This window comes from Sphaeramia orbicularis, chromosome 20 (assembly GCF_902148855.1).
Source record: "Sphaeramia orbicularis chromosome 20, fSphaOr1.1, whole genome shotgun sequence".
Lineage (NCBI taxonomy): Eukaryota > Metazoa > Chordata > Actinopteri > Kurtiformes > Apogonidae > Sphaeramia > Sphaeramia orbicularis.
The window spans coordinates 36,129,643-36,153,350 of NC_043976.1; the positions used below are offsets into that span (position 1 = coordinate 36,129,643).

General features: G+C 37.3%; 1 protein-coding gene across 2 annotated transcripts in view; it reads right to left on the reverse strand.

Moving 5' to 3' along the window:
• Positions 1 to 23,708, reverse strand: part of wwp1 (WW domain containing E3 ubiquitin protein ligase 1) — a 30,108-nt gene that overhangs the window by 329 nt on the left and 6,071 nt on the right. Inside the window, exons 2-24 of one of the 2 annotated variants that reach the window (XM_030123480.1) lie at positions 22,554 to 22,606; positions 19,999 to 20,090; positions 19,714 to 19,852; positions 17,781 to 17,905; positions 16,529 to 16,678; positions 15,261 to 15,333; positions 13,638 to 13,819; positions 12,352 to 12,808; positions 12,157 to 12,252; positions 11,143 to 11,317; positions 9,914 to 9,968; positions 8,422 to 8,506; positions 6,677 to 6,805; positions 6,081 to 6,153; positions 5,406 to 5,477; positions 4,841 to 4,929; positions 4,601 to 4,760; positions 4,369 to 4,502; positions 3,505 to 3,645; positions 2,180 to 2,300; positions 1,884 to 1,988; positions 808 to 904; positions 633 to 705 (exon numbers count right to left, since the gene is read on the reverse strand). In XM_030123480.1, coding sequence (XP_029979340.1) covers positions 633 to 705; positions 808 to 904; positions 1,884 to 1,988; positions 2,180 to 2,300; positions 3,505 to 3,645; positions 4,369 to 4,502; positions 4,601 to 4,760; positions 4,841 to 4,929; positions 5,406 to 5,477; positions 6,081 to 6,153; positions 6,677 to 6,805; positions 8,422 to 8,506; positions 9,914 to 9,968; positions 11,143 to 11,317; positions 12,157 to 12,252; positions 12,352 to 12,808; positions 13,638 to 13,819; positions 15,261 to 15,333; positions 16,529 to 16,678; positions 17,781 to 17,905; positions 19,714 to 19,852; positions 19,999 to 20,068 — 2,801 coding nt within the window. In that variant the 5' untranslated portion in view covers positions 20,069 to 20,090; positions 22,554 to 22,606. Of the gene's footprint in view, positions 1 to 632; positions 706 to 807; positions 905 to 1,883; positions 1,989 to 2,179; positions 2,301 to 3,504; positions 3,646 to 4,368; positions 4,503 to 4,600; positions 4,761 to 4,840; positions 4,930 to 5,405; positions 5,478 to 6,080; positions 6,154 to 6,676; positions 6,806 to 8,421; positions 8,507 to 9,913; positions 9,969 to 11,142; positions 11,318 to 12,156; positions 12,253 to 12,351; positions 12,809 to 13,637; positions 13,820 to 15,260; positions 15,334 to 16,528; positions 16,679 to 17,780; positions 17,906 to 19,713; positions 19,853 to 19,998; positions 20,092 to 22,553; positions 22,607 to 23,708 lie in introns of both variants that reach the window. The other variant, XM_030123481.1, reaches the window with a different exon arrangement.

The window sequence follows — 23,708 nt, forward strand, 5'->3', positions numbered from 1 at the left end:
AACAGAAAGTATAATAATGCTAATAATTGTTTTGGAGATTGACTGATTAATTAACACTGAGAGGACATTTTATGAACTAAAAAAAGGCTATAAAATCATCATAAATCAATATTTTTTCCACATAAATCTCTTAAATGACTTCAGCTCTGCTCAAGACTATCAAATATTCAATCATGTTCAGGGTTCTAACACTTTAAAAAAACAGTAACTGGCATCAGATTAAAAAAAAATACGTAAAAAAAACTAAATCTTTCTTGCAGAAATTCATTACACACGATGTAACACAGACATAATAATCAGCTAATCAAAGAAGAAAAAATTCCCAACTGATAACTGTCATAACTGATAAAATGTTGTTTAATATTCAGTTTAATTTATTAATTACTTTGATTTGTGTAATCTAGATTGAGTTTTATTTATCATATTCACGTATATCTTCTATTTTGACTTTACAAAGCTGTTAAAGTCTAAAGTGTTTTAAAAAAAAAACACAACATAATATTAAAGATGGTTCATTTCCCAAGTGACTTGATATTATCTTATAAATCTACCACTGGCATTTTCCTGCTCCATTATTACATCATTTATCATTCTATTTCCTCTTTGCTTTACTTATTTCAGTCTCTTCTCACCATGTGTGGCTCCTGGGAAGCCATGTGTCCTTCCCCACCTTCTCGATGCAGAACTTTTGGGGCCCGTTACTTCCTGAAATGCAAAGAAGACGATGAACAAGAAGTCAGAAGAACAAGTAAATATTCTGTATTTGTTGCTGGATAATAAATGTCATAAATGTTTACTTTTACTGACCCATAAGTTCAGCAAAACCTCCTAATGGAAGTCTGCAGGTTCCAGTGACGAACTGCATGAGTCGCAGTCGCACCTCGTTGTCCACTTCTTTCACCAGCTGCAGACAACAAAGTAACAGTAACAGTTCATCAAGCATAAGTAGAGAACACAAACAGGACAGTGGCAAATACCATAACAAAATGCACAGAAGCCCTAGCCTGGCCAGCCATCCGGTTTTCTCATCTCTTCTTCTCTCTTCATTCATATATTCAATACTGAGAAAACAGTCTGGAATTGGGCCAATCGCTGTGAAATATGCACCATCTATTCTATATTGACCAATCACAAGTCTGGGGTGCGGGTGTTTCACAATGCGTCATATGCACCAACTTCTTTTTGTCGCAAGTCAAAGTCAGTTCCAAGTCCACAAATCTCTTTACAACTGTTGTCCGTTGTTTACTTGATTCAAAAATAAGGATTGAATTCCAGATAACACCCTGTATTCTCAAGTTTCTCTGACAAAAGCAACAGTAATCGTTCACTGAAGTTTCTACTTGACCTCCACCACCACACGCCATGAAGGAAACATGCTGAGGTTTGTTGACATGTGACATAATTACGTCACATCCATCTTATCTGTGATTGGTTTACTCGGCGCCTGTTAGTCCTGCCTTCATATTTTGATTCAAGTCCCACGATTCCAGATGGATTTCTCATTGAGAAAGATGGATGGCTGGCCAGGCTACATAAACCCGTCTGTTTTTATTTGTTTATCTGGTTTTACCCATAAGGATCAGATGGAACAAATGTGTTTTATATTTATGGCAGTCCAATTCAGTCTGCATTTTACCTTTCCAAATACACACAGCACCTAGCATCAGCATTAGCATATTAGGACCAGTAAGCTGCCATTGAAGGTGCTTGAAGATCAACTGCATCACTTCATCAGCACGGTGGTCAATAGAATTAACCCATATGTACCTGTTTTTAACACAAAGTGTTTGAAGTAATAGAAGTATATCTAAAGCACTATTTACCCATTGACCAAACATCACCAGACTTTAAAGAACAAACAGATTTAACACAGATTCCAGTACCTGCCAGAACCAGATGATCTGTTTGCTGTTCCTGGTGTAGTGGCGATACACTGTGTTCCTCTGCCAGTCTTGGAGGTCCACCTCCTGCATGCCACACAACATGACCTAGAAAAAATAAAGCAAGAAGACATTACATCTCATTAATGTACATTAATGAGAGCTGACTGGGTAAAGAATGGAAACAGTGACATCAAGAAGACGCTGAGGAGAAAAAGGCCTCACAGTGGAGGAGATAATGACTTAAAAAAAACATTTAAAACACAACACACATATCACAATGATCAGCTGCTGCTCACCTCCAGCTCCTTTTCATCGAAATACTGGAGCCACTGAAGAGGAACAACCTCGTTGAAGCCGTCCAAGAATGCTTTGGTCTGACCTTCGACCCCACGGGAGAACCTCCACTCTGCCATTAAACTGGAGCACACAAAACACACATTTTTTACTTTTATATCCAATTTTCTATCCAGTTTATCTTCTTTCTTTTTTTTTTTAAATTAATTTTCTTCATGTACAAGGCTGCTATATTTTCTTAAGAGTGCCTCTGGAGTGTTGCATTTTATATTTTTTCATCACTAACAGACAAAACACATCCTGTATGTACTTAAAATGGCACAATGGACAAATGGACACAGGATGGTGATAAAATTATTACTTTTATGATTTTTTAAACACAAATTTGCATCAGAAATACACTTGTCTGAAAAAATCTCACTTTTCCTGAATGTTGCAACATCTGCATCTATCTACACATGTACAGAAACAGTTCTAGTAAATATAAAAATGCTTGGAAATTGCAGACACTTATACAAATTATAATTCAACTCAGGTATGTAGGATAATAAGGTTAAAATATATGGGTGTATAAACAGCGCAAAGGCAGATATTCAGCATTTCCAACACAAGCTCTATGACAAATTAGGGATGAATTCTTACAAATGATCATGCAGGGTAACCTGATTTATAACAGGACAGCTTAGCATGTTCTAACAACACCGTCTTGCAGCGAATAATAGACCTGTAATCTCATTTCCATTTTTATATGCACCAGTTATTACATTTGAATTACATGAAATTATATCTACGACCAACCTTGGAAGACTAGCATCAAACCGTTCACTCGGTTTTTGTAATAGCGCTAATCATATTTTACAACAGACTCCAAAATGATAGATTTGATCAAATATGGGAGAAATGGAGGACATACATTTTATTAAGACAGCCAGATTTTGTTTAAATCTTTTTTTTTTTTCTTTTTTCTCTTTTGTATTTATATTCTCTTTTCTTTATGAAATTGTATTTCCCAGTATAATGGCATTGTATTTTATTTGATTGTGTACACTTCTCTTCAAATGTTCTTGTTATCTTACTTTTTTTTGTATAAAACCTTCTTGAAAAATAAAATTATATATAACAAAGAAATTATATCTACAACAAAGAAAGACGAGGAAAACAAAACAAATGGAACTGTCACAAAAATAAATAAATAAATGAATTACACAAAGGGTAACTGGGGCAGCAGGCAATCAATGGAGAAACAAACAGCACAACAGATGCAACTAAATAATAATAAATGAATATAACAGACGACTCTTAACTCCTAACAGTGGTTATAATGTACCTGATATACTCCTCCTTGTTCTCCTCAGTGACCAAGACGTTGGCACCGTCGGGTTTGAGATCATGTGATGTGATCTTCCCTAGGATCTCCATGTCAACAGAGAAGTACATCTCCAGACCACACTCCTCAATGTTGTTGTCCCTGAGATGGAACGAGATGGAAACACAAAATGAAAACAGCACTAATGAAATATTACATTTAAAGGGGTCATATTTTGCTAAACCCACTTTTATTAGTCTTTGGTAAATGTACTTGTGTATTTTGACCCTAATAGTTCAAATAGTTTGAATTTGAACCCTCCAGGTGCTGCAAAGCTATCTTTGTATTCATTCCGGCAAAACCTGAGTGTATTTCTACTACCCATTTCAATTCCTGCTTAATTTGTTACGTTTTATACCTAGTTACATCACGAAATTTGCACATATAAGGTCAAGACTTCAAACGAACATTTCTCAGAGTACGTCATAACTGTTAGTCAGCAGCAGCGGTTGTAGTCCATACTGAAAATATGTCCAAACTTCGAGCCAATTACCTACAATGTTCAGTTGTTGGTTGTATTAATGAACACAAGTAACTGAACGGGACAGAAAGCACAGTCAACATCCTGGGGGGGGGGGGGGGGGACGGGACATGAAGTGGCTCATGCACATTTAAAGGGCCAGCGCTCAAAATGACCTGTCTCATGTCATTAGTCAGAAATAAGGTTGAAGATGGACCTGTGGAGTTGAATTAATGAAGAATTCAGACCCAATCTTAGCATTTACAGTTTATGCAGACGACAGGGAAATGTTTTAAAATGCATAATTCCATTTAAAAAAGCAAAATATCAGGCCTTTAAAAGTGTGGAGATCATTTAAACGTTACCTGATCCATATGAGTGAGTTGTAAAACTCTGGGTCGATGGACTCCAGGTCTTTGAGGATTAATTTCTTGTTCAACATGCGTTTGTAGAAAGGCAAGGAGAAGCCTGTGTCAATGAACTTCCCGTGGAAAAGTGCCTGCAGTCAGAGACAAATACACAGAAATGACTTCACTTTACTGCATTGACAAATCTGAAAACACAGAAACCTAATATTGTGTTTGCGTATGGACTTGCCATAGCGATAAAGCGGCCTATGAAGCAGAAATAGGAGAGGTGGTCGGGGTTGATAGCAGAGGCTGGGTTGATCTGCAGACAGTAGTTGCTCTTGCCAGCGTACTCGAATAGACAGTACATAGGGTTCAGCACCTCATGAGATAACAAGAAGAACCACTCCCTGCAAAGTTGGACAGAGGCAAGGTGAGGAAACAGAAACAGAAATGGCACAAATAAAATGGAAATGTGAATCTGTGTTACCGAGCTAAGCCGCCGTAGTCTAGACCCTCCTCTCCTCTGAAGATGACGTAGAGTCTCCTCCTCAAGTCGTAAGGCTTCAGGGCCATAATCTGATAATAAACACATACTATTAAGATCTTAAACGCATCAGAAAATCTCCTTAGAAACAGTAATTTGGTGCCAGATTTATATATTCATGTATTTATTACTGTGGCTTGGAAGCTCAGTACAGATGTTTGAAACAAAGACAAGATTTTCAAAGCATGAGTATAATTTCTGACTTTTTTATGACGAAGAAGGGAGAAATAACACCAACTCCCAGCTTTTTCCAGCTTCAAACTATAAAATATATCCTTGGGCGACCCCTAAATGACATGATGAATGTTTTGTAAACTGAAAAGTGCCAGTTTTATTTTGCATGTGGGCTACTTTGTGTTTTTCCATATGTATTGGGGCAGCTGTGGCTTCGATGGTAAAGCAGGTCGTCCACAAATCAGATGAATGAGGTGCATTGTAAAGATATTGTAAATGCAGTCCATTTGCCCAAATAAAACAAAGGATAACTGTGGTTGAGGGACCCACTTACTTGCTGAAAAGAGTCTTCAAATAATGTCTGTCTGGAGACGGTGATCTTCACATGGCTGGGAAGAGCATTAGACTAGAAAAACAGAAAAAAATCAACACGTAAGATTAACACAAGTAAAAAGGTAGTAAGGAACAGAGTTAGGGCCTGTGTCCATTTAGCATTTTATGTTCTGGCAAAAAAAGCATCATTAAAGCACTGGGGAGCTCGAGGATGGAACGTGGGTTTCGTTTCTATGGCAACATATTATCATTTTTTACCACCATTATATGATAAAACTACCTTAAAACACACAATGTGACTAAAGTACAACACTCAGCAGTAAAATTTAGCTCAGATAAATGTGCATTTATGATTTTATGTCTGTTGTGATAATTTTGTGTAACATGTAAAGGTCCAGATTAACAGCCAGAATACCCTTTTAATCTTCTTCCTTAATGCTAAAAAAAAAAAAGAGAGAGAGAAAGAAAAACCACCCCTCTGTATTTCTGAGATTTCCAACTGGAAGTGCACAAAAAAAGATGATGCATAGTGAAAAAAGATGCAAGGCGCAGCACCTTCTCTATAGGTGGCCACATGCAGTCCCAGACACTGTCTTGATTAAACCCAGAATAAAACACCATATGGACTCAGGTCTGTAGGGAGGAGGAGTCTGAGGATGAGTGAGGTCACACCTACCTGGCACAAGTAGCGAAAATGGGCAAGCTTCCATCTGAAGCTGCGCTCATAAGCGATTTGAGGGCCTTTGGTGCTGAACAAGACAAAAACAACCACAAAAGGTCACGACATAAGATGAGAAAAACCCTCTTTCTCTAAATGACATGACTAAATCTACACTGAGTTACATAGCGTGTACACGGGAAATTAAAGCAAAAAAATGTGGTCATGTTCTAATTGACAATGCATTACTATTTTTGAGGTATTGGTCTCATTTATGTGTTTATTTATATTTTGTACATTAAATTGTTACGAAATACATAAATATTTCTATTAATTGTGTGACCGTGTCTTGCCTTCGTTGTTTTTCCTTAATTTTGACCAATTTAACTTAATGCTACTTTATACTGTGGACTGAATAAAGAGTAGTGTGCAGCAATTTTCATCAAGTTTGCAGTTTTTTAGGACTTTTTTTGCAGTCACATAGTTGCATACAGTCAGTCACTGTGAACTTTTACCCACATTTAGTCCCATTTCCTTCACTGCCAACAATTCTCCAGTGTTTATCGATGTAGCGTAAATTATGTTGAACCCAAAAATAAGAAATGTGCTCTTACACAGAGGACTTTCCAGTGCGGGGGTCGCTGAAAGTGGTGGTTCGGGTGTTGTGATCCACAAAGTAGCGAACCCCTTCCCTTGTGTACCGGATCTCCCAACCCTCAGGCAGAGGGTCTTCATTCTGTAGCCTGCACACAAACATGGAGAAAAATATCAAATGGGCGGAGAGAATATCATTCTGGATTGCTCATCATCATGTGAGACTACTCATACGACACCATTCTCACCTCCTCCTGCCGCTGATAAACGACCCTGCATTAAGTTTTCAGCTGTTAAAGTCGCTAACTTTTATGTTGAGTGTTCTGTCTCACTCTCATCGATACTTAACACAGTTTGATTGATTCTCAGGTTGAGGTGAAACTGAACCAAACCACAATGTCTTTCCTTAAAATACAGGACATAATTTATATAAACTGTTACAAAACATGTGAGCTCTGAATGAAAACATACTGTACAATCTACCAAGAGTATAACTTATACAACACTCTCTTAGAGGAGTGTTTTATGAGAAAGACAGCTTTAAGTTATTGGTTGGTTTAAGTTACGTACAGACATACATTTATTAACTCAGTCTAAGGGGCTGTAGTTCAAGTAAAGGCTCATTTATGCTCTTCGTACAAAACAGATGCATGCATTTCAATTGACGTAAACATCACTGCATTTATACTTCAATACATCAATTGTGTTAGAATAAGCGCTTGGCAATCAATCCACCAGAGAGCACCACTGTGCATTAACATACTGGTCAAATGCTAAAATTGATTAGATTAGATCAGATTAATACCACAACAGGGAAATTTACTGGTCAAGGCAACAACAGATTAAAGTGCAAGAATTTTTTTTTTTACATGCTTATAGATACTGCAAAAGACAAACAATATAAAAAAAATAATACTAGTAGTGAGTAATAAAACTCAATAGGCTATATGCATATTTAAGAGAAAAGTTTTTTGAGAGAAGAAGAAGAAATTAAATAATAACAAACAGGGTGACAACAGAGGAGGAATCACTAATGTTGGCACTGACAAGGTTTAGTCATCGGAAATATGCAAGTAGTTTCTTTTGGTCATTTTTATGTCAGCAGCAACTCACACAATCACTCTCCGAAAAGTTAGGCCATTTCTGGGAATTATTTGCTTCAGTCTCAACACTGCCCCCGATGGTTAGCAGTGGTATTGCTCTGTATGCGCCATTTGGTCTGTGTCCATAAGCTCCCACGAGACAGACAAAAATACGAGTGAAATGAACGCAGGGGACAGACAGACGGACAGCTACATGCATATCCGTACCTAATATAGAGCATAAATGAGCCATAAGGAGAAGTCGTACAGATCAAAATACTTCTGTCTTCCAGAACTAAATACATCTGGACATCATACAAACAGGCACATTTCTAAATAGCAGACTGACATTTCCAAGATGTGAGCAACACATTGTTATGGAATATCATAAAACCACCTTAGATCTGGTTGATTTTCTTTCTTTCTTTCTTTGGGTTTTAGTGATTTTGATGAACAGTTGAATAAGAAACCAAACCAAGAAAAGTGTTAAGAAATTAAGAAATAAAGAAATTAAGCCTAACACCAAATTCTGCAGGACACGGAAAGGTCTGTTTCATTACATTTTTGACAGTTTTACTCTCCTATTGCCCTTAAACATTTCGAGACCGTTCTTAATCTTGTTCACAGTAACAGAAAAACACAATCTCCATGTTCTGTTATTGTTTTTCTGGTGCTCAGCTCACCCTTGGGTTCGGGGATCTTCCCATTGTGTTGTCTTGGTGTTATGGTTAACAAAGTACACTCGGTCATTTGAGTCCACGCGCCTCTCTGCAGATAACAAAAACATAGAGGAATCACAATCCTCATACAAACAATGAACACTGTGGCCTCCTATGTGATAACAAACATCAGATTATCACCAGTGTGGACTCATGCTACAAACACAGACTCATCTGTCCAGTCTTATCTCTGATCTGTATGAACATGAAGCATAAAAAAAAAAAAATAAAAAAAAAAAATAAAAAACAGACGTAAGGCTTTCAGGAAGAAGATATATTTGATGTCGGACGCTGTAAAACTCACTTCTGGGTCCAAACATTCAACAACATTGGTGCTTTTACAATGATTTTTGCATTTAATTACGTACCAGTCAGCATTCAGAATGAGTTATGTTCATTTATTTAACTAAAATACAACGACTAGTTTCTATAATCAGTGTTTTACCTGCAGCAGGTCATGATTTTAAGTGTCTTAAGGACTATTAAAGCTCCTGGTCCCTTTACAGCAGTGCATGGCCTCACTTCATCCTCAGCTGTGTGGTGACGTAGATAGTTACTTTATTTACCTTCACCTGAATGTATCTGAACCCAGATCAAAAGTGGAAATATTTAAAGTATGTACAGGAGTTTAAAAAAAGTTTCAGGGAAAAAACTGGTTCTGCAGACCAAAATGTCAAATGTTCAATATGCTCCCTCTTTGCAATTAACATGACTTTAACTCTGTTGTTCAGAATTCAGAATTTAACACGTCAGATGTTTCTTTGTTTGGGTTGCTTTTTGTCATAAGACTAGACTTTAGCCTGTAGGAGGCATTTAGTTAAGGTATTTTGCATGTTTATTACACCATGCACAGATTTCCTGTTTTTTCTTGTTATCTCTGGGGAAAAGACACTTAGAAAAAAGTATGAATGGTCATTACAACCATGCAAAAACAACAAAACTAAAGGTTGTGAAGACTTTTGCACAGTACTGTAATTTCAACTATTTCCTCCGCTCTTTATCATCACATGTAAAGTCATAGAATGAACTGCATGTGCTTTGTGGACTCTGTAGAACTGCAGTATGTTGAATACAGATGAATGACAGGAAGTGGACAGGAAGTGACCGGAAGTGACATCATGCCTTAAACAGATTAACGACTATTGTGGCATTTGCACAGGACCCGTTTATTTTGACTGAAAAAACTGTACACTATAGAGCTGCACAATTCATTGAACCATAGCATCAGTCTGTGCAGTTTTATGTAATTACAAAGGCCTCCAATCTAACTAAATCCCTAAGTCCATGGGTCAGTGTCACAAAGTATTCTGATTATTATCTTTGCCTAAAATAAAGAAATAAGTAATCAGTCTCAAAATCACAATTTGACTTTCTCTTCCGATTGTGCAGCATTGGCGATAAAGGATATTCATTCTGCCATAAGTAATATTAAAAACAAGGATAACAAGGAACTTACCCCAGCCAGGAGGTAGTGGACCGAGAGGATCATTCTCAGCAGACATCATGGATGCCTGGGAAAACAGGAAACATGCACAGACTTCCATCAGACAAAAAAAGCCAGCAAGACACAACTCTTCCATATGTGGGAAATAAAAACAATATTTAAAAAAATACATATATTCCACATGTGGAAGCAGATGAATTAGAGGATAATTCCGGTAAAAACTACACAATAACTTGTTGCCATCATGAGGGATTCTTTAAGTTGATACTCCCTATCTGGCTTTTCATTTGTGTGAACTAATCATCACCGAAGACGACATCAGTAGAATGAGGACACTCCCAAAGATCATGGCAGAAAGATGGGTGGTTCATGTAGATTCTTAGCTCTTAAGGGTTAAGCAAGTATCTTAACACAGAGGCTGCAAAACAAAACCTGAAGCCAAAGAATGAGATGTTATGTAAAGGAAGAAAATTCAACTAGTTAAATTTTACACACTGGCCCTAAACTTCTGAAGCTTATCAAAATGACAGGATTTACCCTGTTTTCACATCGACATTTAAGAGAGGGGAGTAGTAGTAGTTTTCGTTCAGCTTGGGACCCTCATGGCAAAAAATGCCTCATTGACTCACATTGAAACCACATTTTTAAACTCACAAAAAAAACTAATGCTGTGAAATCCAATTCCAAGATTGATACAAAACAATGTCAAATCCCTCCACAATGTACTGAATGGAAAATATGTAATTTATTTAGTTTTTAATAAAACTAGTGGCATCATGTATCAAAACTGGCGTTTAAAGGGTTCAAATCCTGTAAATTCTTGAGCATTTCATAGTTCAGAATAGAGCTGAAGTGGTATAAGAGATTTATGTAGGAAAAAAGCTGAAAAAATATTGAAATACCATTATTTTACAGCAGTTTCAGTGAATGTGCATTTTTGGCTCAAGGGTAGTAAATTTAAGGGATGCACAAAAGTATAAATTAAAAAACTTTAAAAGCATGTTCAGTTTTCAGACTGAAAGTGTTCTTTTCCTCGTGAGGCGGGCAAGCTCACTTCTCTTACAAACAAGGACAGGAAAAATAAGAAAAACACCCTAATATTCCCATTACCAAGTCACTTGTGTATTAATATGTGGAATTTTGTGGTTGTTAATAATAAACTAAGCTCAAGTGGAGTGGGACGTTTCTTTGGCAAAGTGTAAACCATTCAAATGAGGTTTAGGGTCAAAGTCTTTTCTTACAGAGTAGAGGTATCTCTGGTTGAATTGGTGCATAGCTCCTTGCAGCTGGCTGCGCTGGCTCTGCCATTGCTCAAAGTTGCGGACTGATTCCATGGTGGGTCGCTGCCACGTGGTGGTGCGTGTGTTGTGGTCCACATAATAGATCCTACCCCGGTCATCCACACGGCGTTCCCAACTGGCAGTAAAGTACAGAGAGAAAGAGAGAGAGAGAGAAAGAGAGAGAGAGAGAGAGAGAGAGAGAGAGAGAGAGAGAGAAACAACATCCTGGTGAGTCAGGAAACCCAAGCAAGAATAAGAAAAGTATTTAACCATTTAAGCTCTGGGCCATTTGGTTCTAGTCAGAATCTTTTCAATGTAACACAAAACAATTGATTAGCCAATAAAAGTTTCATTCATATAAAATCGAGTTATGATCAAAATACAGAAAAAGTAAGACAAAATTCATAATCATCACGTCATAATTCGACCTTTACTTTTGCTCGTCTTTGTCTCATTCAGTGAGTTTTATTGGTAGAGAAATAGTCCTTGCACTACTGGATCTGATTAATATTAGATCAGCACTGCAAACATCCCACTGGTCTGTTGTTTTATGAAATTATTCATGACATACCCTGGTCTTGGACTGTTAGCTTGTTTAAGATATGTGTTCCTTTAAGTGTTTGTTGTTTGAGTTGTGTTATGTTTTCTAAAAATTGGTTTTGTTAAACTTCCAGCTGACATTCTTCTGGATGTACAGCATGTGTATATTGCTACAAGAGTCACGTAGCATTACCATGGCAACACAGCCAGAACAGGAGGCAGCCGGGCTTTGTTATACAAGTATTGTTGTGGTTATGGTCTGGAAATGATAATAATTTATTGTTATGCTTACAAAACCTATATTCATTTCATTTGGATATATACTTGCTTCGGGTGTATATTCTACTTGCTTCCCCTAAAAGCTTTTTAATTCTAACAGAAATTGATATATATATTTTTTTGTTAAACTCCCTTAAAGAACAACAAGAAGCTCACCCTGGTGGTAGCGGCTGTGGTCGTTCCCAGGTTGTAGTTCTGGTGTTGTGGTCTACATAGTATGTTCTCCCATGAGGGTCTTTCCTCTGTTCCCAACTGAAAGCAAAAAGATGACAAGAGTCAATAAACGAGTGAAAACACAACAGCTACACAGGAAACTGCAGCTGATGGGATGATGATGATGATGACGTTTACCCTGGTGGTAGAGGGTCTGTGGCTCCAGAATTTGGGACCTGCTGCCTGGGCTTGGCCCCATCTGTTGTTACATTTGTACTGCTACCCCCACTCCCACCTCCACCACCACTACCACCACCACCACCTCCTGAGGCGTTTGCTTCTCCTTGTGCTGGGGAGGACGATGACGATGAGGAGGTTGTGATGGTAGCAGCCACTTGTGTTGTGGAGGTGGAGGAAGAAGCAGAAGAAGTAGCAGCAGCAGCACCATCGTTGGGCTTAGCAGCAGACGAAGAAGAAGAGGAGACTGGAGTCGGTACAGACGTCGATGGAGCGGATACAGGGGATGTGCTATTTGGTGCAGTTTCAGAGTCTTGGGTAGTATCGCGACAACAGTCCTCGAGGTCATCTGTAAGGGGCATCGTTTCACCAGAAGCAGAGGAAGGTCCAGCAGAAACTTCACAGGACTCTCCATTGACTGTACAGACAGCAGATAAACAATACAGATATTCATGTTATTATTATTAATGTGTTATATTAGGACAAACTACACACTTCAACCAGGGTTTCTGCAGGTATCAGCAAATCTAATTTAATAATTTTTAATGCCACTTTAAACAAATTTAATGCCCATGTCCAACTGCAGATACAGTTTTATATATAGTTTTATGATGGTTTACTGTCAGCAGGCTTATCCAGGTTCTAAATAGCTCCTCCTCCAATCACTTCTACTGAAACTTGCATTTTCCCATTTTTCTGAAATTTGCTAATATTCCGCCACGGCATGAGCACGCTCACAGCATGTTGCAATAGTCAATTAAAGGGTTCCACCTGTCAATCATCACACTATACTTCCGATCAAAATTATCTAATGTTTATATAATCAAAATAAATGGTGAATAACAATGCATCAAGTGGATTCAATTTTTTAATGCCTCTGGACATGGAATTTAATGCTTTTTAATGCAACATCTATTTAATGACTTTTAATGCTTTTTAATGACCTGCAGAAACCCTGTCAACCAAACAACTTGTTTTCAACTGACAGACAACACAAGTGATAATGAGTGGAGGTGTCTAGAGATTAACCCTTAAGGTGCTGGAGTTTTTTTTTTGTTTTTTTTTTCACATATTAAATTTTGATATTAAGATTTCAGTCTTAATATCAAGGTCCTCAATAATACATTACATTTATTGAATAATATTGATAATATCAGGACAATGTACACAATATATAATAAATACTTATAAACAGATAGTTCGCAAAGCATTTCAGTGTGTTCAAGCCAAAGACAGAAGATTCGGACCTGTCCTCATCTCCGTGTCGCTGTCAGAGGGTTGGTGGACTGGGGTGGAGTTGTGCATCACGTCTCCGTTGACCACATGTCCAAGGGCAGGACTGCAGGAGCTGGAAGGCACCTGACAATCGACACCGTTGGAGGCTAAACAGGAACCTGATCTGAGGCCTGTGTCTGTACCATTCACTGTGCTTTAAGAGAAAACATGAGAACATCAGGCTCGCACTGTGAAATCAGGAAGATAATCTGTACACATTGTTAAATATTGAGGCTTTTTTTTTTTTTTTTTTTTTTACAGAAGGTTGCAGGGACAATAACCCATTTTCGGGGATAGGAATACAAAGCTGTTTGCTGAATTAGATAAGTCCAGACATTATTTGTGAAAAAGCAAACGTCAAATATCTAATAAAAGGAGTGTACAGTGTGCAGCAGCTGTGGACAAAAGACGAAATTGTTGAGACTAAGCATTTCACAGCTCTTCCGTGCTCTTTTTGGAGAAGACTGAGCAAGGTGTTTTTGTAAAACAGCGTTGTGGTAAATTTCAATATGCAAGATGGATTACTGCAGGGCTTTTGAGAGGGAGCAGGATGTGTGCTGCTTCTACTGCGTTGGTCGCTGCATAAAAGGCCCTGACTTCTGACATTGAGACTATTGTCTGGTTGGGATAAGGACAGAACATAATGGGCATGGTGACGTAATGCCAAGAGCAGAAAAGGCCTTTATGTAAGCCTGCTAAAAAGATGTTCCCCTAACTAAAATCTTTGTAATATTTGCTGTGATGATTCAAGGTGAGATCATTCAGTACTGGGAAAAGTGCTTAATAGCCACAATACTGTTATGAAGTGTCATCATATTATATATCATATGTTATTGGGAATCTTTGTCTTATTGTTGTTTTCAATACTTTTACTTTAATTCATTTTTATTTTTATGCCTATCTTCATTGTTTTTCTTGCTTAAACATATTATATACAGTAAAGATGACCAGGACAAAGGTTGTGTATTCATAGAAAACATCCTAAGGGGTTACCTTTCCTAAGCTGTCTGATCTTACAAAGTTTAAATAAATCTAAAGTTATGTAGATATCACAATTTTGTCAAAAATATGACATATATGCTATGAGGGTAACAATATGTTGTGTAGTTTTTTAATAAAACACATGGCATCATGTATTATAACTGGCATGCAAAGGGTTAAAATCTAAAGTATTATGCACATTTGATAGCTTTGAGTAGAGCTGAAGTGGTTTAACAAATCTCTGTGGAAAAAAATCAATATATGATTTTTTTTAGCAAATTATGTAAAATGTCAGTCGTGTATCATAAACCAGTGAGAGTGACATTAGATTAAAAATGTCAAAAAGAAACACACTATTCAAATTCATGCCGTAAGATGTAACACTGCCATAATGATCACCGATAAAAAAAGAAGACACAAAGATGGCCTGAGGGGTCACTAAGGGTTAAACAGCGTAAAAGCTGTTTAGCATATGCAAGTGATTTACAGTAAAGTTAGCCTTCATTGTGTGTGTTTAGAAAATATTACTGAGGAATTAAATTACAGGAGATGAGGATTAAAGTAGACCACATCCTCAGAGCTTGAAGAATGGTCACTTTGTTGAGGCTGTTTACCTGTTGGCAGCCCTTGAGGAAGAGGAAGAGGAGTCTCCGTTTTCATGGAGGGCATCACCATTCTGTTGCACTTCTGTAAATGAGTGAAGACACTGTTAGATTATAGATACCTGAGGATTAGAGATGTGTTTGTGAACTAGTCTATAGTTAATGCAGTAAAAAGTGTGTTATACACTCATGTTAATACTAGGACTGGATGATCTGGACAAAAGGGTACATGATGATCTTTTAAGGTATAAAAACCATCCATGATTTGAATCATAATTTTCAAAAAGTGTAAGACAGTTATAATCAAACAAAACATGTTCTATGAACGTATTCTAGTTTCCTCTTGCTTTTGGAGACTTGAGCTTGTGTTGTTTTATCTGGCTGTTTTTGGATCATATTGCAACAACATTTCAACAATATCTAGATCAGGGGTGTCCAATTCTGGTCCTCGAGGGCCAGTATCCTGCATGTTTTAGATATTTCCCTCTTCCAGCACACCTGACAGTCGTTATCAGGCTTCTGCAGAGCTTGAGGATAGGCTTATCATTTGAATCAGGTGTGTTGGAAGAGGGATACATCTAAAACATGCAGGATACCAGCCCTCGAGGACCAGGATTGGACACCCCTGATCTAGATGAAGTAACACAAGTCCACATTATTCTGTATCCACATCTGTGGCACTGCAGTGCTTCCATTAATTGCCTACATTGCAACGGCCTCATTCATCCTGCCTTCATTTTGTAATGACTCATAAACATTTTTACTCTACAACATAAGTCTTAAATCAGACTCAATGCACATCGGAGTTCAGAAGCTGGACCTGCGGCTGATTTACAGCAACTCTTTGTCATTATTTCTTCAGCGGCAGCAGCAAAACATTTCACACAAACTCTGCAATTTAAAACAGACTAGATGTTTAAACTCGTAATAACCTTTTTTTTAATATCTGCCTTAAAATCTCATTTTCTGTGCTGAATGATATTATATGACATATCTAAAAAACAATCTCTGACAGGGTAGGACACGGTTATTCAATGTCACAGTCAGTAATCAAAAATGATGAGGCCTATGATAAAAAAAAAATAAATAAAGTGTTGTATCAGAGAAGCAATATACAAGCTGCAGGGTACAACATCTTAAACTCAAGCAGAGTTGATAGTGCCCTGCATGAGAATGAGGCTGACATATTGGCATGTATTACGTGTTGAATTACTCTACACTTTCATGTTAACTGTTCATACAAATACAAGCAACAACTTTCAGATAAACACTGAGCTCACTGCCATTTGTTGCATTGCCGTTGGTGAGCGTTGTCAGTTGCTCCTGGTCCGTGAAGATCAGTCCGTCCAGGAAAACAGTCAACTCCCCCGTGGGCACCATGGCTCCTTTCTGATCCACACTCAGCTTCAACACCTCCTTCACATTCTCCACTGTGGAGTCCAAAACACAGATGATGTGACAGAGACATGACATAGAAAAACACAAGGAAAAAAAAACAAACAAAAAAAATAAATAAAACAAAACACACTGATCACAAACGCTATGGTCCTAATGAATGAGGCGTGCCTACACTTTATATTAAAAGTAGCTCACAAGCCGACAAAGTCTATGTGATCTATACACATATATAATAGGCATACGTTGCATAACTGCATAATACCTAATGGTACATGACAATTCAATCCATTTATGGTCATTTACTCTGATGACTGGTTAGTATCGAAGTTTTTATGAGTAGTTCCAAAGTGCCTCTCCACATATTCCTTCTTTGGAATATCAATGAGCCAGTTTACATGCATAGTAATACTCCGCTCATTATTTGATGGGTTATCAGATTATTTAAAGGATCATGTAAACAGGATAATCTAATGTATTTTATCAGATAACAACAGCTATCTGATGATAAGAAATCAGATTAACACACCTGGATTTCTCCCCAATACTCCGATGTCTAACTGCATGTATACAATTTAATCCCATTTCTTTCTTTCTTTTATGTCTGCGCATATGTAAACACAATTAAAAATCGTAGAAGACAAAAGTTACATAGTCTAACAAGACCAGAAGACAATAACAAGAAGTTTGATTCTACCATCACCATATGCATACGTACTCTTGGAAAGAAATCTGAGAATGGACTGAAGCGTCTAAACCAGGGTTTTTGATTATTGTATTTCTTAAAGGCATGTAAACGCATCAGATCTGAATATTACATTTATTTGATTGCTCCCAGTCGTCAAATTTTTATGGTCATGTAAACAGGCTCATTGATAACTTGACAGGTCAGACATTTTGAATATGACACGGTGAAAAAAAGTCTTCCTTCCAATGGACGTAGAAGTGGTGAGTTTTTGGTTTCTTATTTCATCGTACTCTCATTTTTATAGCCCTTCTTTAGTAGAAATAAATTGGAAGATTAACTAGTTCACTGAGCTCGCTAGAGTTTAACCTTGTTTCTGCACTACTTTAATCTGTCTCTTGTAACACAGTTGATACTCATTTATTATTCATGTTTGATGCATCTATACATACATTTTCTGTCATGCTGTTCCAAGGCTTGCATTAGATCCAGCGTGGCTTTGCCCAGCAGGGCGTCTGTTTTGAGGGTGTGATGACTCCATACTTTAAAATCCACCTGTGTGTGTGGCGTTACATTCCTACCAGACAGGAAACACACAGCAAGAAAACAAATAACTAATGCAATTACAACTTTTAACACAAACACGCACATTTATAGTATGCAATTTACAAGTAATAATGCTAGAGCAAAACTTTAACATGACCCCATGACAAGAAGCAGCACAAATATTATTATTAAAACACTGGAAACATCTGACATGTTGAATGACGCCAGGTATAAAACATCAGAAAATTAATACAATAAATCTTATACTGACTGATCAAAACGGTCAAAGACATGTTAAGTGCAAAGGGAGGTTACATTAAATACTACCACTTTGGTTTATATGAGCTGTTTTTCCCTTTAAACTGTTTTTACTGCTGTACATACTTCCTATATATCCAGAGTTAACAGAGAGACTGAGAAATGCATGTGTGGTCATTAGAACTTTACTAAAAGAAACAAACCTAATGTTGGACGAGGAATTTTCCACAGGACTGTATGTCCTTTTGTAGCCTTTAATTTTTACAGATGTAGTCATTTTAATACTGCACATCCTCTCATCAGTCTGACTATGCAAAGCTAGTCCGTAAATTCAAATAAGGGCTTGAAATCCAATGATAAATACTCACAACATCCACAGTTCTATTCCTTACTTGAGCTCTTTTATTGCACATCATCTGCACAACAGATGGGCATTTTAATCTGGTCTAAACACAAATAACAGTCGAGGAATGTCTTCGACTAGAGCCAAAAGAGCATGTCTAAGCTCACAAAAGATCCAGGATGGACACACAGCACTACTAATTTCTTAAATGAGACTATTAGTATTACTCTATGGCATAGAGTCAAGCTCATAGGAAACTACTGAGTGGCAAAATTCTGCTCCTGGCTCCACTGGTGTCTCAGAACAAATAAAGAGCTCTGTGTGCTGTTTAATCCATTCCTTGTATGAATAGATATCAGATGAGCCACCTGAGGGGATTTGTTAAAATAAAACGGTTATGAAGTTTTGATTGTTTGTTTTAACTTTGGCTAGTAGTGTACCAGTTTGTCTTGTTTAAATAAACACTACTGTCACATTCTCATTTAAGTTATGGGTAAAAGCAAAAAAATAAATAAATAAAAATCTTCCGACTGAAAAATTTTCCTAGGCCAAATCACATTCCCAAGCCATAAATGCCACACCACCGTTTAGTAACAGCCTTATTTTTTTCTTCTCTTAATTAGAAATATAGTAAACATAGTATACTATACTCCAGAGTAGCTTTTGAGTACATGCTTTAACCTATGCTAATACCCAAGAACAGTGGCATTTTAAAGGAACTGAACTGCTTTTCTGTTGTTGGTATACTTTTATGCAAATTCATTGTATTTATTATATTTATTTATATGTGTTTCAATCGAGTTAGTAAAACTAATACTTTTTTAAGGCTTGACTCTGATGTGGTCATACAAATAATTAATAATACATAACTTTTCAATACAAGTTTTATCTATCTATCATATCAACAAGACTGACACTTCCCCACCACGCACACACACTTCTGGTTGGCTAATACCACAGCTCTGGTTAGTTTTACACCCTTGACTGTTACTATCTCAGTGTAATTTCTGCATTTCACAAATTCATCCCACAGGCCAGATCGGACCCTTCGAGGGGCTGGTTTTGGCCCATGGGCTGCATGTTTGACACCCCTGATTTATGGGTTATCCTTAGAATTCACCAGTGACACACACAATTATAAACAGGAAACAGAAAGTGGAAAGACAAAGAAACTGGTCCGAGCTGTACGCTGACTGACTGAAATGATTTCCATCCATAAAATTCTGCTTTGTACTTACAGAGTGAGTCTTTCGTCCCATTTTGGACTTGAGGAGCTGTGCGACTTTGCTGTGCGGCGCGACTCCCCATCAGCCGTCGCCTCCACATAGATGGTAGTCCCAAAGAGGCTCTTCTTCCTCTTGATTTTGGCACAGGAAACTGAACATGAAGAAGTGAAACAATGGTACTTTTGTGGTTTATTTATTTAGTTCACCATATACAGTGCACAGTAATTAAAAGAATGTGATACATAAATCTTCCGTGGTCATGTTCCACAGCCTGCCACCCACTCTAAGTGGACCTACCAGTGGCATGGAGCTGTGATGATCCTCTGAGGTTATGGCTAGATTCTGCTCTAGATGAGGCCGTGGCCATGTCATAAACCACAGTGGGAAACCCTGAAATACACACACATACCCAGTCAAAACAAACATAAAACACAAAATACCACCCTGTCATCCCTCCAGGGTTCCAGCAAAATGAAAAGGACTAAATCATCATTTCTGTGCGCAAAAATCTGAAACATCTGCCACTTTTTTCCCCTTCACTAGACTGTAGAAACATTTGTCTGTTCTCAGTCTTTACTTGTGGAGGGTGTCATCTGTGTCTGCGTTCATCTAGTCTAAAATATATTAGTATAATATGTAGGATTATTATATTTTTGCTTTTTAATTGATGTAAAAAATAAATAAATAATGACAATGTTGGTTGTTTGTTCAGTCACTGCTAACAAGAAGTCATTTATCATATTAACAAATGCACATCAATACTAACAAATTCTACTTCACTGTTTGTTGTATAGATTATATTTTGATGATCTTTTACCTACTTGTCTAAATGTCATATAGATCAATGAACATATTTAATCATTAATAATGCTGAAATTACATTTGTCCATATCGCCTTACCCTACTGTGTTGTGTGATTAGTGTATTTTTTACAGTTTCTATAATTGAAGCCAAATCTACAATTAGCCTTGATAGAGACCCAGCCAAGTTTGATAAGAATGCATAATCAGTCAGCAATATACTACTGTCTGATAAATAAGGAAAGTTCAAACATTAACCATTACTGAATCAATATCCAACTGTTACAGTTAAATCCATGTATATTAAATCTAAGGTCAAGACCATTATTTATTTTATTATCTATTTTTCAGAAATGTGCAATAACTTTTGATCTGCAAATCCACACATAGGCTAAAGTAAAGTAAGGTAAAATAGAGTTGCTCAGCTCTCCAGTGATATTCCATATTCAATAGTGCATCACAGATTCATCATAATTCCCTACTTTGAGGAAATTAATCACTCTGTTTAGCTTTAGAGCTTTAGAAATGTAGTAAATCACAGCATACAGTAATTTATTTGTACGTCTAAAACCAAGGGAGTAGGTTTGATTTTGATATTGGTGGGGACACAAAAGCGCTCCAAGGCAGTACTCCTGAAAGTTGATGTTTTTTTGCATTTGCAATCATAATTTCACGTCATGTAGAGCTGATCAAACAAGCAAATAATCATAGTCAGAAAAAAAAAATTCAGTAATTGACATGTTTGAAATGCATATCTGAATATCAAAAGGCAATACAAGAATTTAATGCATTCTGCAATGTTATTCTCATGACTAACATATCCAGTATTATTTAACCTCACCTGTGAATTTCCAGTCTCTCCTCCTCTATCTCCTCTTGCCTCTCCTCCTCTACCTCCTCCAGCCTCTCTACTGTCTGTCACCTGACATAAATATACTGATGCATAACATATGAACAGATTAGGGATACAATGATCATAGAGTTTGATGGTATTGTATGGTATTACTGCCTGAGCAAAAAAGGCTTTTACGTTCAATTATTACATGTGAGTTATTCCCAAAAAATATGCATAAAATCACATCTAGAATCACATTTAGAATCTGAGGTTTTAAGCATTTTCCCCACAAATTTTCTTTGTGTTTTTTTAAACAGTCGCTCTCTTCTTTCAAGTAAAAATAACTTTAAAAAGTGTATCTGTTTGGCATTAAATACTGTCTTTTATTCAATGTCTGTATTGTTGAGCCTCTACAGTTCTATACCCTTGAAGTAACTTACACTTTGACTCCTAAAGAAGTGTCCTCTGACCAGTTTTCTTTTCTTTGACATCCTTCAAATCCTAATTACCAAGTACACACGAGCACACGCAAACAGACACATGTACAAATGTAAATGTAAATGACACCACTGATATTAAAATCCGCCGAGCTGGCGTGACCCAGGCAGAACAAATGCAAACATATTGACAACTTATGCTAAGCGGTCCAACTGTCCAATTAGCAGGTTCATTTTACAAGTAGATGGAGTGACAGCGGGGACGACCAATCACATGTACGTTAGCAAAACCACAGAGCCAACTGGACAGCGACATTTAGGTTAGAGGCGGGACTTCTAGCAGAGACTGACTGTTAAACCATTGTGTGCCATAATCATTGACTAAACACTACGGACAGCAATTGTATTGATAGTGACTACACAGCAGTGGCTGGATATTGGTAGGGACATGCCCCTAGCATCCCTACCCAATTCTACACCCCTGTCTAAAACATCTACATTCAATTCTAACTAAGAAAACACACTTGCTATGGCTTTAATCTGAGCAAAAGTTTAAAAAAAAACAAAAAAAAAACATTTTGACATTATTTTTTGTGAAAACTGTGACTTCAAATGAATTGGATGAAATCATGGCACACCTGATTCTGACCGATACTACAGAAATACTTTAGAAAAACAAAATAAAGTAGTACAGGCCAGGCACAACATAAACAGTTCTTGGTCTCTGAGGGTTGAACATTTCCAAAAGACATCTTTCTGTAAAAATACTAGTATGCTCACAATTGGTGTGCTGCTAGACCGTCGATTTCAGCCAGCTCTGTGTCCCATGATTCCTATGAAACAGAACAAAGACAAAAAGGTCAACAATATTCTAGAGATTCAGGTGGTGGCATCACATTTTACTACATCAAATCAACAGTCTAACTCTCAGCATCAAATAAACACAAAAACAAGCAAATGATTAGTCAATTAAAAGGTAGTTAGAAATTTGTTTTCTGTCCCTCTGCTCCTGATCTAACAGCCCTGGTGAAGAGACATTCAATTGTTTCTGCCCATATAAAGCAAACTACGACTAGTGTTAACAGAAGCCAGAAGGGCAAAACAACCGCAAGTCTTTCATTTTTCAACCAAGTTCTTTCATTTATCATAGTGAGAGGTTGACAGAGGAAGGCTGATCCACGTTCATAGACTCAAACTGTCATGAGACAATGTTTAAGCAGCTTAGAAAGAACCCAATTATGAGGTAGCCGATATGTGTGGTGTGTGGAGGCTAAAGGACACATAGAAGACAGACATTACACTTAGTGGGAGCAGCACAGTGCCATGCAGGATTACATCTGGCACTGCTACCCTCAATGTTGAAAACCAATGGGGGTATCACTGTTCCGCCTTTCAGCCGGCAGCAGACCCAAATCAATGTCTGTGTAAAAGTAGGGGTATGAAAATATATTGATGCGCTTGAGTGTCACTTCTCAAAACCGCAGTATCCATCTTTAATTAAAGCATTAGATGCAAATATTGTTGTGTGATAATGGTTCACCAAATAGCTAGCTGCATTGGGTGTTACTGTTATAAAAGCAAATGCAGATCCCACTGTTCTTACGGCATAAAATAAGACTCCATACAAGTAAACTTCTTAAATCAAATTTTATGCAAATGATGTGCATTCAGATTCAGAAATGAAGTATATCCCAGAGATAACAGTATTTCAGTGTTTTGCAGTATACTGGTTTCTAAACCCTGTTTCACAACACCTATTAACTGTGTCATAACTGTCATTATTGTTATTTATACTATAAATGTATGTCCTTCTTGAAAAGCCCAACCAAGGATGGGAGTTGCAAATAAGCTAAATGCTATATACTCTGTGCAGAACATCATGTTATATATGTCTACTATGTTTCACTGCATTGTCTCTGACAAATGAATGAATAA